Source organism: Mauremys mutica, chromosome 10 (assembly GCF_020497125.1).
Source record: "Mauremys mutica isolate MM-2020 ecotype Southern chromosome 10, ASM2049712v1, whole genome shotgun sequence".
Classification (NCBI taxonomy): domain Eukaryota; kingdom Metazoa; phylum Chordata; order Testudines; family Geoemydidae; genus Mauremys; species Mauremys mutica.
This window is the reverse complement of record NC_059081.1, coordinates 38,888,035-38,905,043: the sequence shown is the minus strand read 5'-3', so window position 1 is coordinate 38,905,043 and position 17,009 is coordinate 38,888,035. Positions and strand designations below refer to the sequence as shown.

General features: G+C 37.6%; 1 protein-coding gene and 1 long non-coding RNA gene across 4 annotated transcripts in view; one reads left to right on the top strand and one right to left on the bottom strand.

Annotated features, from left to right (window-relative positions):
• The window catches only part of LOC123378608, a 29,759-nt gene extending 23,944 nt beyond the window's left edge, over nt 1-5,815 (top strand). The window contains exons 2-5 of the long non-coding RNA XR_006582671.1: nt 3,452-3,637; nt 5,343-5,479; nt 5,607-5,664; nt 5,771-5,815. This is a non-coding gene — a long non-coding RNA (uncharacterized LOC123378608). The remainder of the gene's footprint in view (nt 1-3,451; nt 3,638-5,342; nt 5,480-5,606; nt 5,665-5,770) is intronic.
• The window catches only part of DYNC1I2 (dynein cytoplasmic 1 intermediate chain 2), a 46,435-nt gene that overhangs the window by 14,429 nt on the left and 14,997 nt on the right, over nt 1-17,009 (bottom strand). For 2 of the 3 annotated variants that reach the window (XM_045032628.1, XM_045032629.1), the window contains exons 5-6: nt 12,983-13,042; nt 11,525-11,640 (exon numbers count right to left, since the gene is read on the bottom strand). In XM_045032628.1, the coding sequence (XP_044888563.1) occupies nt 11,525-11,640; nt 12,983-13,042 (176 nt within the window). The remainder of the gene's footprint in view (nt 1-11,524; nt 11,641-12,982; nt 13,043-17,009) is intronic. The other variant, XM_045032630.1, reaches the window with a different exon arrangement.

Sequence of the window (17,009 nt, the reverse complement as noted above, 5' to 3'; positions counted from 1 at the left end):
TCAACTGTTTGTTTGAAATGGGCCATCCTGATTATCACTACAAAAAATGTTTTCCTGCTGATAATAGCCCACCTTAATTGATTGATCTCGTTAGAGTTGATATGGCAACACCCATTTTTTCATGTTCTCTGTATATTATATATCTATCTTTCTACTGTATTTTCCACTGCATGCATCTGATGAAGTGGGTTTAGCCCACGAAAGATTATGCCTAAATAAATTTTAGTCTCTAAGGCCTGGTCTATACTATGGGGTTATGTCAAATTTAGCCGCGCTAGGTCGATTTTAAAAAATGAACGCGTCCACACAACCAACCCCGTTCCATCGACCTAAAGGCTCTTAAAATCGACTTCTGTACTCCTCTCCTATGAGGGGAGTAGACCTAAAATCGACTTTGCTGGGTCGAATTTGGGGTAGTGAGGATGCAAATCGATGGTACTGGCCTCCAGAAGCTATCCCAGAGTGCTCCATTGTGACCGCTCTGGACAGCGCTTTGAATTCCGATGCAGTAACCAGGTATACAGGAAAAGCTCTGGGAACTTTTGAATTTCATTTCCTGTTTGGTCAGCATAGCAAACACAGCAGCACAGGTGACATGCAGTCCCCCCAGAATTGTAGAATGTTTCTACGCTCCCCCATTATCTCTGTCCCTGAGGTTATCGCAGATTAGAAGGCAAAAAAAATGCATTTGCGATGACATGTTTTCTCGAGCTCATGCAGTCCTCCCGCATTGATAGGGCACAGCTTAAATGCATGGAGGCATTCAGTGGCAGAGGCCAGGAAAGAATTAAGTGAGCACGAAGAGCAGAGGCAGGACGCGCTGCTGAGGCTAATGGGGGAACAAACGGACATGATGAAGCATCTGTTGGGGGAGCAAACGGACATGATGAAGCATCTGTTGGAGCTGCAAGAAAGCCAACAAGAGCACGGACCCCCATTGCATCCACTGTATAACCGCCTACCCTCATCCCCATGTTCCATAGCCTCCTCACCCAGATGCCCAAGAACGTGGGGGGGAGGCAGGCTCTGGGCACCCAGCCACTCCACTGCAGAGCATGGCCAAAGCAACTGAAGGCTGCCATTCAAACAATTAGATTTTTAGTGTGGCTACAATAAGCAATGTGGCCTTGTCCTTCCCTCCTCCCCCGCCCCACCCAGGCTACCTTGTCCGTTATCTCATTTTTTTAATTAATAAAGAATGAATGTTTTCAAAATAATAGTTACTTTATTTCGAAGAGGGGAGGGTGGTTGGCTTACTAGCAATTCAAATCAACAAAGGGGGGTGGCTTTGCATCAAGGAGAAACACACACAATGGTCACACCGAAGCCTGGCCAGTCATGAAACTGGTTTTCAAAGCCTCTCTGATGCACAGCACACCTTGCTGTGCTCTTCTAATCGCTCTGGTGTCTGGCACAAAATGATTGTCTGCCATTGCTTTCATGGAGGGAGAAGCGACTGACGAAATATACCCCAAACCACCTGCGACAATATATTTTGTCCTATCAGACATTGGGAGCTTAACCCAGCATTCCAATGGGCGGCGGAGACTGCGGGAACTCTGGGATAGCTACGCACAGTGCACCGCTCCGTAAATCGATGCTAGGCATGGTAATGAGGATGCACTCCGCTGACTTAATGCACTTAGTGTGGACATACGCAATTGACTGTAAAATCGATTTCTAAAAATCAACTTCTATAAAAATCAACCTAATTTCGTAGGGTAGCCATACGCTAAGGTGCCACAAATACTCCTCATTCTTTATACCACTTAAGTTAGCAATACATCTGATACAATTTCTAGTTTTTAAAAAAAAAAAGCTAACCTTTTTTTTCCCCAATAAGATGAAGATAAAGCAGTTAAAACTTTAAAAACTGCACAGGAGCATGAAGACTGGAAATGGGACTGTATGTCACATCAATTTATTGATGAATATTCATTACAATATTCTAAGTGGTTAACTCCATGTTTTTTCCTGACAGGGGATCTAAGGTTATAAACTAAGCAGTAAAGAGTGCATAAAAGTAGCAGTTACTTTTAAAGTGACAAATCTCTTGTCGATGAATGCTAAAACCAGATTTAATGAACCACTGAATTTTTACTTTGAGTTAACATCAAAATTGTGATGTTATTTTGGTGAGATGGAAAGAAAAGCAGTGCTGTAAATTAGTCTGCACCTAGCAATAACACTATAGAGTGAAGTTCCAGTTGTCTGAGAAATCTGTTGCTGCAGAGTAGGTTAATCAAAGTTAAATCATCTGTGAAATGGGTGGCTTGTGTTAAGGTGAAGTTGTCTTCCTATTAAGTTTTCCATCTGTATTTCACTGTATATTTACGCCATGTACTGGGAACTACAGGCATATATAAAACTGAACTATTTCTTAGAGTACTGTTGGAATATATAAATACTGGGAGTGTTATCTGTATTGCTGTAGCACTCAGAGGCCTTACATGCTGAATTGTTAAATATATACCTCTACCCCGATATAACGTGACCCGATATAACATGAATTTGGATATAACGCGGTAAAGCAGTGCTTTGGGAGGGGGGGCGGCGCTGCGCACTCCGGTGGATCAAAGCAAGTTCGATATAACGCAGTTTCATCTATAACACGGTAAGATTTTTTGGCTCCTGAGGACAGCGTTATATCGAGGTAGAGGTGTAGTTAAAACCTGACTTAAAATTATCAGTCTTAACAAATAATATTTTCATCATACAAGTTTTTTTAAAACCAATAATAAATTACAAATCCTCAGTGTGGAGCTAATGCGGCAATATTGTCTTTAGTTAACTGAAATAATTAGATACGAGTTGCACAAATGCATTTTACTGTACTGAGACTGCAAATACAATAATCCTATAATCTACAAGAGTAAGGAATAAAATAATTGTAAATTAAGAGGTTCCCAATTTTTAAGTATATTACACATCAAAAGTGTCCCATCTGTGCAATAAGGTACTGAAAGAAGCCAAGTCCATCTGGTTCTGAGGAAATACATTACTAAATAGTGTCCCAAGCAGGGCCGGCTCCAGACCCCAGCGCGCCAAGCGCGCGCTTGGGGCAGCATTTTGCCGGCAGGGCGGCAGGCGGCTCCTGCGGACCTTCCGCAGTCATGCCTGCGGGAGGTCCACCGGAGCCGCGGGACAAGTGGACCTGCCGCAGGCATGACTGCGGAAGGTCCGCTGGTCTCGTGGCTCCGGTGGACCTCTGCTCCACCGGAGCCGTGGGACCAGCAGACCCTCCGCAGGCACTTCTGCAAGAGGTCCCCCGGAGCCGCAGGACCAGCGTGCTTGGGGCGGCCAAATTCCTAGAGCCGCCCCTGGTCCCAAGCAGAAACTGAGTGTAATTCTATGCTATTTTTCACCTTTATACAGATCTTCTGTTGATTTTCATGTTTATAATACTTACATGTTCACATATGCCTCTCTCCTTTTGTGTCTTTCTCCCCAGACTCCTGTATATTGTACTTATTAGTACCACTGAAGATGACAGCTTCAGGCTTTCATGCAATATTCTATTCTGCTGCCTATCAGCAATTCACTCATAGGAAGTCACTCTGAATTCCCTAACCACAAACATGAACTGCAAAACTTTCAGGGAGTGTGTCAGCCTGGACATTTACTTTCCGAATGTAGGGTGAGTTTTTACTTTATGTTAACATCAAACTTGTGATGTATTTTGGAGAGATGGAATGAAAGGCATTGCTGTAAGTTAGCCTATCCCTAGAAATAAATACTAGAATGTGAAGTTCCAGTTGTCTGAGTAATCTGAAAGATGTTATAAGAGATTTGGTTATAGAGGAAAAAAAACTGTCACCTAACTTTTCTTACTAGACATCCTACGTTCAATTCTCTGCTGTACTGGAGTACAGTTGGCACAAACAGCTAAGGGGAGGCAAACATGGTTCTTTGCCATCTTTCTGTCTCCCCAAATCATGGGCCTGTCCAGAGGTTGAACTGGCACAACAACTAAGTCCAGTCTAAAGCCTGGACTAACTGTCTCTGCTACCACTAACAGCCCCTGCACTGGTTAAGGTCACCTGAGCACACTGCGCTCCAGATATATACCCTCTGAGGGGAGTGAGGAAAGCCAGAACGGGCTGGCTACATCAACTGTAGCTTAGCCAAGGATTCCCTCACAGCAGGGGAATCCTCAGCTGCTCCTTTCAGCTTTACAGTCACTTAGTACTGCTCTGGTACAGCACAGTATAGTAGAACCTCAGAGTTACAAACACCTTGGGAATGGAGGTTGTTCATAACTCTGAACAAAACGTTATGGTTCTCTCAAAAGTTTACAACTGAACATTGACTTAATACAACTTTACTATGCGGAAGAAAAATGCTGCTTTTAACTATCTTAATTTAAATGAAACGAGCACTGAAACAGTTTCCTTACCTTGTCAAATCTTTTTTTTAAACTTCCCCTTTTTTTTTAATAATTTACGTTTAACACAGTACTGTACTGCATTTGCCTCTGCTGCTGACTGTTCCAAATGAGATCTGTTGTTGACCGGTTAGTTCGCAACTCTGAGGTTCTACTGTATCTAGTTTTAAGAATTTGTTTCATACCAGTTACGTAGGGTCTAGGCCTGTGTGTATATATACACACAAAATGTAAATGTTTAACAATAAATGAGCCACATCCCATCTTTCGTCTAACAAAATCAGTGTTTCTCAAACCCTGGTCCATAAGTGCTTCCATGACAAAGGTGCAACGTGGCATTTAAAACAAGAGATGGTCCTACTATCCCAGAAAGCTTCCATTACTAATGAGCCAGTCTTTAAGCAGAATTCCCTTGGATGCCTATTCCTGTTTGGATTACACATGAATCATAGCAAGTCTTTGTCAGGTGTCCCTGGTATTAAAATTATTTTATGATCAAATATGCTGACACCATAAAAACTGATGGGTAGCAAATCACAAGAGGACAGCCCTAAACTGTAAAATGACCCAGACAGATTAGAATTAGATCAATGTAGTGAAAATTATGGGCATCAGAAAAAGATTTCGTACAAATAAATGAATAAATTCAGTCATTCATTCAACACTCTACATTATGGAAAGGTAAACAAAATAAGGAAAGAATGTTACTAAGGCAACATACTTGTTGCATTGGAACAAGTTTATTTTCATCTCATCTCTTTTATGTTGTTCTAATACTACTTTAGGTAATCAATCATTATAGCTACTGCATAGGTGTGGGATTAGCACTGGGAGGAAAGACAGTCCATAAGAGAAGATCTGTCTGAAGAAATAGTCCGCAAATATGAAAAAATGGTGAATTTCTGCAATAATAGTCTAATGTGCTTTTTTATTTCTTTTAAAAAATGTTTTTAAACAGATTTATCTTGACCTACATCATAAAGCTGGATTTTTGACCAGCACAGGAAGGCCACTCTGGCACCAAGGACCCAGACTGAGCAAATTCAAGAGCATTAAGGCCCTCTATTGAGAATGTCTGGCTGCCTATCCCCAATGGTAATCTATTATTTGTATTACCATAGCACCAAGGACTCCTATCAGGGATCAGGACCCCGCTGTGTTAGGTGCTATGTTCGCTTCCATCTATAACCATGGATATCTGGTTTTTGCTCTCTTCTTCTAGACTATACTCTTTACATAGAGACTAGGAGTACTTTGTGGACACACGAGATCTTCAAATGGTAGGTGCAACCTGAAGTAAGATTTAGTAAACTTCCTTTAGAAGTCTGTTTTGTACTCTGGAATTCTGCTTATGTTCCAGCATTTATTGAATTTACTTCATTTTAGGATAAAGACTTAAGAAAAGAAGGTACTCTGCTGTGTTGCTGGGAGCATTATGAAAATCTGTGGCAAAACATTCATTAATTAATCTCTTAAAAGACTATTTGTTTCATCCTAGTCACAAAATTGAGAAAACACATGTTGAGAGGTATGCTTATAATATTCTATAGTGTTAGATGAAAAGCAAAAGAGAAACATTTCCAATCTCTCCAAGACACTGAGTTTCTCATAACTATTTTAAGGAACTCAGAGGTCATAATACATCTATAGAACAATAGCTGAACAATTTTCATGCCTTCCATTGCCTGCAGCTACAACGCATCTGGCTTCGATGTGGTCACATTTCATAAACATAGGCCTGGTATAACAGAAGTGAGATAGATGAGGCCAGCTAGTGCTTGGAGGGAAGACTTTCAAGCAAAATGGAGCACGGTAAAAAGTCATGATTCACTATGTGGAACTTTTGCATCTGAACTAGTACCTGACCAAGTGCGGGCGCATGATATAAGGAGGCACTGTAATGACTTGCAGATGAGATGTAAAATCAAGATCCTCATTTAGCCCCTGTATCTTCAACAAATTCCAGTTGGGTAGTTATTATTCTACCTACCTAAATCCTCCTATAGGTTACGGTGTTCTTAATTTCCATACTGGGCAGTGTTCAGAGAAGTGCTGCCTTTTCAACCCACTTCACTGAGGGATAAATGATCTGTACAATTTCAAGTTTGATGTTCAAATGAAAGACACTATAACTATTATTAAAACTCAGGTCAACTATTTTATCAACCGTCATACCCCACCAGGGTACTTAAAGAGGAGAAACTACGCTTCAGCCATTCTGAAAGGACTTGAGATTATAAATCATCCACAGAAAAGATATGCGACTTCAAATTATGTGAATGTAGCGAGGCAGTGTGGTTCCCCACTGCCCCAGAGAGGGACGAGCCCCTCCGGACGCCAAAGGGGTTTTCGGTATACAGTACATTTTGTTATTCTATGTAATATCAAGTTACCCTAAGGTAAACAGACCGAGCTTCAAGTATACTTCTCACAGTCTTGCTACTTAGTTTATACAATATGAACTAGAAATTCCATAACTACATACTGCCTAGAGATTAAATGGGATAATTGAAAAAAGATATACATGAACTAAAGGCACTCCATTCTCACCAAATTCACACAAATCATGAGTACATATTTGCTTGTATCCTCTTAGATATTTTAGATAGTTTTTTCTATGACCATAGTATCCCAAATTTCAAGACTCCCATTTTCTGTGGCAGTTTCGCTTTCTGACTGTTGTATTATTTATAGTCCCCATATTAAAGAGGTGGGAGCATAATTCCCAGTTATTTATTAAAGATGTATTTGGAAAGAAGTCGTATGAAAAAGACTTTCAGGCTTCAAAGCAAATGTGTCAGTCCCATTTCTTAATTCAAGTGTCAAGTCATTTTTGAGAGATGCACATACACAATACCAGTTGTACAGTACAATTAAAGCAGTAGTTCTCAAGTGAACAGGAAGCAAGGAACTTTTAAGTTTGCTTGCACCCACCCATCCCAGCTTATCGCGTCCAAGGGAGGGTTCTGGTAATCACCAGTGGAAGACGGACAGTTCATAGTCACTTTCCTGAACAAAAGCTCTTTAACTACAGCATATCTGTTGAGAGTAAAACTAACAAGGATCATGCAATCCCAGGCAATTTCACTCACAGCAGGCATTGTAAGTAAAGCACTTCAGCGCACAACCCATGTGCTTACTCTCCATCTTCCAGTGAGAATCTGAAAAAGGGAAGAAAATGAGAGGGAGTGGGGAAAAAAAAAAAGAGGCAAAGCAAAAGAGAAGACTAACACTGAAGGAAGGAAGAGGGAAGACAATGAGAACTTTGGTATCTCACTTGCTTTTTGAAATAGTTATATGGGTTATTGCAGTTTATAGGTAAGATTGCCTTGATAGATTAAAAGTAATGTGGGGCAATTTTTTTTCCCTGGAACTGTGGTCTACTCCCTGGGACTGTGTTCCATGAGCCAGAAGCTATCTGGAAATAATGAGACAAGATGGGTGAAGTAATATCTTGCATTGGCCCAACTTCTGTTGGAGGGAGGGAGAGAGACTTTCAAGCTTACACAGACCTGAGGAAGTTCATCTCTCTCTCTCCAACAGAAGTTGGTCCAATGCAAGATATTACCTTGCCCACCTTGTGTCTCTAATGTCCTAGGACCAACACAGCTACAATACTGCATATCACAATAGAAATAATGGAACAGCAAAGAACCTCACATTTAATATTTGCAGGCTTTCCATTAGGAAATGCTGTTTTCCAATAGTATGGACTTTCCCAAAGTTGCATGGAAGGGAGCCTGATGTAGAAGATGTCAACATAGAAGTTATTTCTGTCACCAAAAACACATTTAAATGAATATTGTCAATTTAAATACATTTTGTCCAATATTTTTACCTACTACTGTTTTATAAAACAAAATTAGTATCACTGAAAGGTTACAGGAAAAAAAAGCTATTTTCTATTTGTTTACTTTGCATATAGTCAGGTTTCACAGTTTGTGTGGCTCTCATAGCAAGAGGGAAGAGAAAAACATTTGTAAAAATTGGAAAGGAGTGACACTAAAACCACTAAAACATGCAGAGGAATTAAGAGGCAGTTGTTGTACTTGAAACTATTTTAAATCAGTTTTAAATTCACTACATTTCAAGATAACATTCTTCCTTTAAAATGTTTCAAGTTTAATCTTTGAAAAACCTGAACTGCCTTTTCTAGACTATATTAGAAGGTTGGTAGACATAACCAGTTGTGTTTTCAATGTATGTTCCATCACACTGTCTCATTCAGTGGTCTACATATGCAAAAGGATGGAAGGAGCAGTATTGCATAGTGTTCTACAGGGAGCTTCCTAGGCAAAGGAGTGGTTATTTTCAGGAGAGTGAGTGAGGGTACAGAATTTGAGAGTTAAATCATCTTTAACCCTCAAAAAATACGTTACGAGACTTAAGCTGGATATTCAGGTTTAACTCTGAGTTTAATGTATCCTGTTCCCCTTTTATCGTTTAAGTTACCAGATTTAACTCCCCCACACACCCAAATATCTAAAAATAAAATTGTTACAAATCACTCAAATACTAAAATTTGTTTGAGCACTGGTAACCAGAAAATCATGAATTCTAATCCAAGCTCCATGGTTCTGGAGACAAGAGAGAATAGAATAAGTTACTTAACCATGCGTCTGATGAAGTGGGTATTCACCTACGAAAGCTCATGCTCCAATACTTCTGTTAGTCTATAAGGTGCCACAGGACTCTTTGTCACTTTTTACTTAACCTCTGACTCAGTTCCCCCATCTATAAAATAGGAATATCTACTTACTGCTCAAACATCTGATGAGGATTATTAGTAAAATACTTGGATGAAGAATGGAATCCAAGGGCTAAATTTTATCTGTTCATTAATTTTCCCTCAGCCTATGCAAGATTTGCAGCAACAACATGCTAAAGAGAGCAAAGAGTCTTGTGGCACCTTATAGACTAACAGACGTTTTGGAGCATGAGCTTTCGTGGGGGAATAACCACTGCATCCGACGAAGTGGGTATTCATCCACGAAAGCTCATGCTCCAAAACGTCCGTTAGTCTATAAGGTGCCACAAGACTCTTTGCTGCTTTTACAGATCCAGACTAACACGGCTACCCCTCTGATACATGCTAAAGACAGACGCACTCAACCCTTAGCAGACTTAGTTTTAGTACTCTCCTACGTACAATTTCTGCAATAAACTTTTTTTTTTTCTTCAGATAAGATTCTTTAAGGAAAAGATGTTCTACACTGAAAAATTCTGAGATGCCACCCAGGTATGATCACACCAAAACAGTGAATTACATGATGCCAGGAGAGTGGAGGAGAGTTTGAAACACTGACAGCAGACACCATGCCCAACACAATACATGAGAATGTGAATGCACAGCTACTGCAAGCTCTCGGAGGCAGAATTGAGAATATCTCATAAATAAAGAACAGTTAAAGTGGAAATCAGCATTTTCATGAACTGGTGAGTTTCTGAAGAACAATGATTCCTTTGATGTCTACTGATGTACCTTTGCACGGGTGCTTGACAAACAAGCATTCAGCTTCCATTTTTGCCAGTGCTCCAAGTAGAAGCCACCATGCACAGATGGAAAAAAAAACACTACAGAAAAGCCTTTGAACTGGTAAGTATTTTAAAAAACCCTCATCTATGAAGGGGTAGAAAGCTTGTTCACAAGAGAATTGTTTTGCCTATGATTTGTAGGCAATATACTGAATATTCAATAAATATGTTTCATTTAAATATTAGTTCATATTCCAGTTTGCCAGGTAAATAAAATAAATACTAGGTCTATATATATTTTTGTGGGGAAATAGAACAAACTATTTAAATACAGAAAAAAAATCCTCTTCTACTCTAGTTGATCAAGTAATAAAGTTTAGAAACCTGCCCAGTTAGGTGTTTGGAACGTATATTGGATTCCCTTACATGATGCAAATGGATGTGGGGGGAGAAAGAAAAGCTCTTTTTCAACAGAGAGGTAGTACTGTGCCGTGCTTTTTCCTCATTTCTCTTCTATATAGGTATGCTTCTAATATAAATGGCTTCAACATAAACCACTGTTAATGTTTAACAAGTGATAGTGTACTGATGCAAGTAGGAGTCCTATACATTCTGCATCAAACCTTTTCAGACAATATGCTTGTGATTCTTAAATGAAAAGATTTAAGAACTAAATCCTGTAAAATATAAATTTAACAGAATAAATGAACAGGTTGACCATAGCTTTTATCTATATTTCCTTGAGAAGACGCCAGAAAATTAAACACTAACCCCAAGAAAACTAGGAAGTACAAAATTGAAGTTGAAATTCTAGACCCTCAATTTATGTTCTCATAGTAAACTTGCTCATGAGAGATCAGCGAGGCAGTCACACTGAACAATTCCATGTTTTTCTGATGTGGACTAGGCAAAGACCAAATATTGTCATTTGTGATCTAATTCCCAGGTCTCTAAAGGTTAACAGCAAGTGAATTAAACCCACTCAATCTTCTGTAACAAAACAAAACAAAAAACTTTCCTGCAAAGACAGCGAGTTACAACTGAAGCTTTAACTTAGAAATTTCCAACTGTTTTCAGTTTGTACCATAAGCTAAGAGTCAAAAATGTGATTAGCATATGCAACTCCTATTCTCATCAATGGAAATTTGATCAGTGATTGAGGGCAGTCTGTGTCCCTACACATAAAAATCAATTTATAAAAGTCTTTGAGAGTGGCATTTTTTTCCAATCAAATGCTAGCGATGGCAGCAAGCCACAAATGGCTTAAAAACACATAAGCCTTCAAATAAACTGATTTTTTTACCTTAATATGCACGGAACACATTCTACATTGCTTAAACAGCAGTAAATCTACAAATAAATGTAGTAAGTCTTCTAGAAAACTGTGCATTTGGGAGAGGAAAATACAAGTGCTTAATAGGTTTCCTTTAATTAATTACAAGATGCAGAATGACATTCTTTAAAAAGACCTATATGGACTTAAGACAATACCAGTCATCCCACAGATCAATTTACACTTAACCATGTCCAGCTCTGAAAGACTATTTATTTTGTAAAATATAAATCCAGTAGAAAATGACTGATCTCCATCTGTTCTAGAATAGTCTTGATACATTTTAATAACCAGAAATAATACATGCAATAGTAGTATAAGTTAACATTCACCTTCCTTTGGTTGAGCCATAACTGGTGTTTGAGTCTCCTTTGTGTATGTAACAATTTCTCGAGGAGGAAAGTCAACTTGTGTAATTTTAGCCATTCCAAGTTTAACAGGCCCACGTCTAAATAAAATGAACAGAGACATTAGAACAATTGATATTTTTAATACAATCATGACTAAGTTATAAAGAGTTTCAGATTGCCTGCAGTGATATGCAAGGCATCATCTCACACCACACCTCTAAAAATCAAGTTTAAATCCAAAGGATGCTATCATCTGAAAAATGCTATGTATGTTAATGATATGCTAGCTTTATTTTTTAAAAGGTGGCTGGCTTATACACACAGACTAGAAGAAAAAGAAAAAAAGGCAAAGACATCTGGATTTTTTGACTTTACACAAACTGTTTTTCAAGGCTTCCTAAATCTTAGTGTATGACAAGGCTCTTTTTCACTGGCTAAAGGGTCTGTTTTACAAACCTAACTCATGTGAGCACTACCATTGTTTTCCTTGCTCACATGACCAGGGTTCCAAGATTACATAGCTTGCAAAATTGTTTAATTATTCTGCAATTAATGATTGTTTCCCAGTATCATTTAACTATGCTGCCTATTTCCTTAGCTTTCCCAAACCTATTATTTATGACTTAGAACGTAAGTCTGTTCCGAAACAGTAGTATAATATCCCTGAACAGAATACTAAAGAACTTAAAGATAAAGATTTTAACAAGAAAAATTGAGAACAAGATCTCATTTAAATACTGACATGGAGAAAATGGGTCTAACTGCAACAGAGAGAGAGAGAGAATAAATAATAGTGCAAGTTAGACCCATCTCAGGAGAACTTTTATTTAAAACTCCCATTAACTTCAATATGTATATTAATCACTATTCCAATAATCCAGCAATAAAAAGCAGTATGTGAAAAATAATCTTTCCATCTTCTCCCACCACTTAAAATATCCATTACAGACTAAATAGGCTCAAGGAAAAATTCTAACCTTTTTTAATTTTTGGAAGGCAAATACAATTCTATAACAGGATGTGTGGCTTAATGAAAAAGTTTACAAGTTATAGACTTCATGATACATTAGCCACAAAACAATGAGTTCCCATCTTTTCTTATATTAGGCACATTTTGTATATATTTAAAATGTGTAGTTATTTTATCTCAATAGAATGAGATTTTATAGTTTGTCTTTCCAAGACGTAGATAAAAAATGTTAAAAGTGAAACATATTGCTAGAAAAATGATAAACTTGCAATCACAGTAAGACTGAAGTTGCCTACTATAAGCCAGTTGCACTAAACCCAGGGACAGCATGAACGTTGATCTTTCAGAACTTGTGTTCCCTTAATAGTAATTTAAAATTCATTTTTTTAAAAAAAAAGCTCATATTGGAGATATATAAAATTGTATATTTACAAATACACAAAAGAGGGAATATAAAATCTATGAAATACCCCAGATCGGAATCAGAGTGGAGCTGAAGAACTGATGGATCAGTATCCCAATGCAGCGTCCTGATACCGTAGGTTGAACAACCATGCAGCATTAGCAAAAGAGGCCAGAGATTAGTGAAGCAAATACACACTATGAAATGTTAAAGCTATTGTAAGTTTACAGTTTTTTCATTGTTTAAAAGAAACAAAATGTAATGTCAGTTAGTGGAAATTCAGTGAACATTCAATGCTACAATACATGCAATAACTATAAAACAGTTAAACAGAAATATACAATTCAGAGCAATTAGAGACATTCAATTATTTCAGATAGGGGAAAATTAAAGCATTGCAGAATCACTGACAAAAGTAGTCTATATGAAAGCCAAATGACTAAAAATCCATTTGAAACAGCTTAGGAAGTTTTAAACTTTAAACTTCATTTTAAAGCTATACTCATTTGGTTATGTCATATGAAGTCAGGTTTGTTAATGTACTGCAATCCTGCCCAAAGCATTAAATATGTGCAGGAAATTGTCATATTGGTAAAGGAAATGAGTCAACACAAACTTTTTGGTAGAGAAGCAAAATGCATTTCCACTGGGATATAGAACTGCTAGTGTTTCCAAGATGTGACACTGCTGTAATTATGGGTTAAGCACTGCCTTGGGCTTACAAATGTCATCCGATTTAAAGCCAATTTAAGTTATTCAGTATCCTAGAAAACAGTGGGCTTTATATTAAAACGTTTCAAAATAGTGAGTTTTCAGCACAGCATAAAAGAATAAGAAGTGGAATGGATCTGTTACAGGTCACTTATATAAAATAGGACCTTCGTTATATTTTAGTCTTGCCTGGACCGGGGAGGAAAATCTACTTCATCTAGTGTTGGTGTCTACTTCTAACTCTACCAGAGCAAAAAGCAGCCATTTCAAACAAACATACATGGAAATATTAGCAGCAGAACATCTGCTTTTAGTAAGCTTGCATATGCTACCCTACTTTGTAGAGAATTTTACTATTATTTTCTAACAGAAGCTGAAAAATAAAGAACATGTAATATGTTTGTATGCCAGATCAATAAAAGGTTTTCCCGTATGATTATTTTAGGAAGACTGAAGTTATTTTTCAGTGTAACTGGAGAGTTCCTAGAAAGATGTAAAGTTGCTCCCAATAGTTTAATACAGAGTGGTGAAAATATTAAATTAAATTTTCAGTATCTTTATGTACTAGGTAGTTCTAGTAGCAAATTTTGGTTTAAAAGGCACCAACTTTCATTAATGGTTTAATTAGAAATGCAAAGCTTTGGTTCTACTGTCTGAAAGGAGGGACACAATAGACAATTTTCCAATGACTTGGAAAACTATGTATTACTTACAAATGGGAGGTATTGTCTGTGTGTCCAAAATAAATTGTTTTGAGTGTACTGTTAAGTTTTTTCTTAGTAACTTTCTCCTTCCCTCTCCTACATAAAACATGCCATCAGAGTTTTCCAAAGAGATACTGATTGCTGAAGCAAATGAATATGTTCAAACTCTTTCACTCTTTTCAACTCTAAAGTTGTCTTCAGAAAACTGAATCATATTGCTTTGGTATAAAACCTAGCTTCTTAGAGGCTGCTCATTCATTCAAACTCACTCCCTGACACTCTTTACAGTTTCTTCATTAGTATAAGGAATATTATGTCCTTTAGGATTTCTCATTTGTAATGTCTCAATCCCTACACTTGTTGTTGGATGATGATGATGATGATTATTTTTTAACCAGAGATGCTCTTCTGAAATGAAGACGGCATTCTGAGATTGGAGTTCAGCCCTTTATTTGGGGTCACTGTGACATCATATACTCCTAAGTATGTAACATGCCTTAAAGTATGAATTATCCATCTGCTTTAATGGTTAAACTTTAGTCAGTTGCCTAATACTTCATAAATATTAACTAAAGCTTCACAACATCCTTCTGGCATAAGTGTACATTATTAATATATACCTCAATATACTCTAACATTCTCCATCAGAATAGTAAGTGATATTGGGTTTCAATATGCGATATTTCAATTGTTCTCTAGAGCCCTGAATTTTCATTCTGAATGTTCCTGAGAAACATAGGGAGTGGGAAAGAGAGGCAGAAGAGCTGCAATAAACACAGCAACTTGAGGATGAGAAGAAGCAGATATGAAAAATGGTTTACTGATGAAAAGGACAGAAGCAGTCAGGTAAATTGATAGCAGCAGTGGACGTAGGGCCTGAACAGTAGTTTACTGCTTATCAGGTAGTTAAGAACTGCAGCTGTGTGCCAGCCAGCATAAGGGAGAGGTAAAAATGCAGAGGAGATGCTAAGCTATCCAGGAAGACAATCTTTGTAAACAGAGTTGCTGCATGAGAGGCATACTGTAATCATGTGATCTCACAGCTGTTCAACATGCAACTGAAGTGGAATGTTGGGATTAAAGGGTTAAAAACATGGAGAAAAAAAGCATCAGTTTTACATTTTCAGATCAGTATCAAAAACTTTTAGAACTAGATTCCAAATGCTGATGTGTACTGATATGGGCACGTTGATGGGGCTCTGAAATTGGTTAACTCCTTAGAACTGTTTCTAGCAGCGATCATACTAAACTATTCCTGCAGACTGATTTTCCAAATTCAAGATTTTTTTGAATACCAGTGTCTCTCACCAAGAGTCCATATGTACCAATATACTATACATAGAGGCAGACATTTTAGTACTTTAAAATTATCTTTAAGTATTGTCTGGTGGTTGGATCTCCTGACTCCCAATGTAATGCTCTAAATTCTATTCTTTTTCTACCACCTGACTCACTATTTGATCTTCAGCAAATTAGTTTGTTTACCTATGCCTCAGTTCCCTCATCTGCAAGATGGGAAAACTGCTGTACTGTACTTCCAAACCCCAAAAATTGCTGTTAATCCTAATGTGTAGGGCACGTTGAGATAAACGGATGAAATTATAGAAATGCAAGGTATTTTCTCTCAACAGTTTTCAAGGACCTGTGCCTACTCTACATTTATTTGACATGCATTTATGTAACTATGTGCAGAATACACAATGGTGAGGACAATAATATTTTCGTTAGCTGGAGATGAATTCACCATAAAATGTACATGTGAAGTTTGTTTCATGTCAAACATGTTTCATACGTGTTTCACCATTCAATATTACACATGAATGGAATTTAATCTTCAAATATTTTAGATTAAAATAATGTTAGCAGAGAATAACCCTCCCACCCAATGGATTATGATAGAAATGATTCACAGATCTCATGTCACATGTGAACTGCACTACTTAAAATCTGGTTGTTACTAAATGAAAGAGCAATATTACTGGATATTTTATTACATCAAAAGTGGGCTTGATCCACACAGATTGAATGAAATATTAACACAAAGTTGCATTCAAGAGGTATAGTGTCCACGAGCAGTCAGGAAAGCAATGTGTCTCCATGTTAGTGACGTGTTGCATTCTCCTGTTTTTGCTTATTGCTCACGTTTTAGCAACAACCTACGCTTCATTAATGCCACTAACTGGTTATGTAAATAATCACGTTTTTTACAGTTAGGATGGTGGGATAGCAACATTTAAACTATACATAAATGGGGTGCAAGCACTCATTCTTGAAAGCCTACGGTACGCCAAATGAGAATGACTTATCAGCCACAACACAAATATGTGGAGAAGACATGAATATGTGCGCCCTGATAAATATTATAGCAAACAACTTAAATCTTATTTAAACTTCTTCCAAAAGGAGCAATATTCATGTGCAAGCAGACCTAAAGAAATCTAGAGGATAACTGCTTTAACAAGTTATTCCATAATATAAACAGTGATAAGTTAAACATATTTGATAGTGGCATACCACCTTAATCTCTATGACAATTAATAGATTTTTTTGAGCAAATTATTATGAGAATTTACCTACTATCTGAAGAGAGTACACATGATATGGCAATGAAAAGACCCCTTTGATGTAACATCCTCTTTCCTCCCACCCACTTTAAACTATGGGTCCATTAGAAACAAA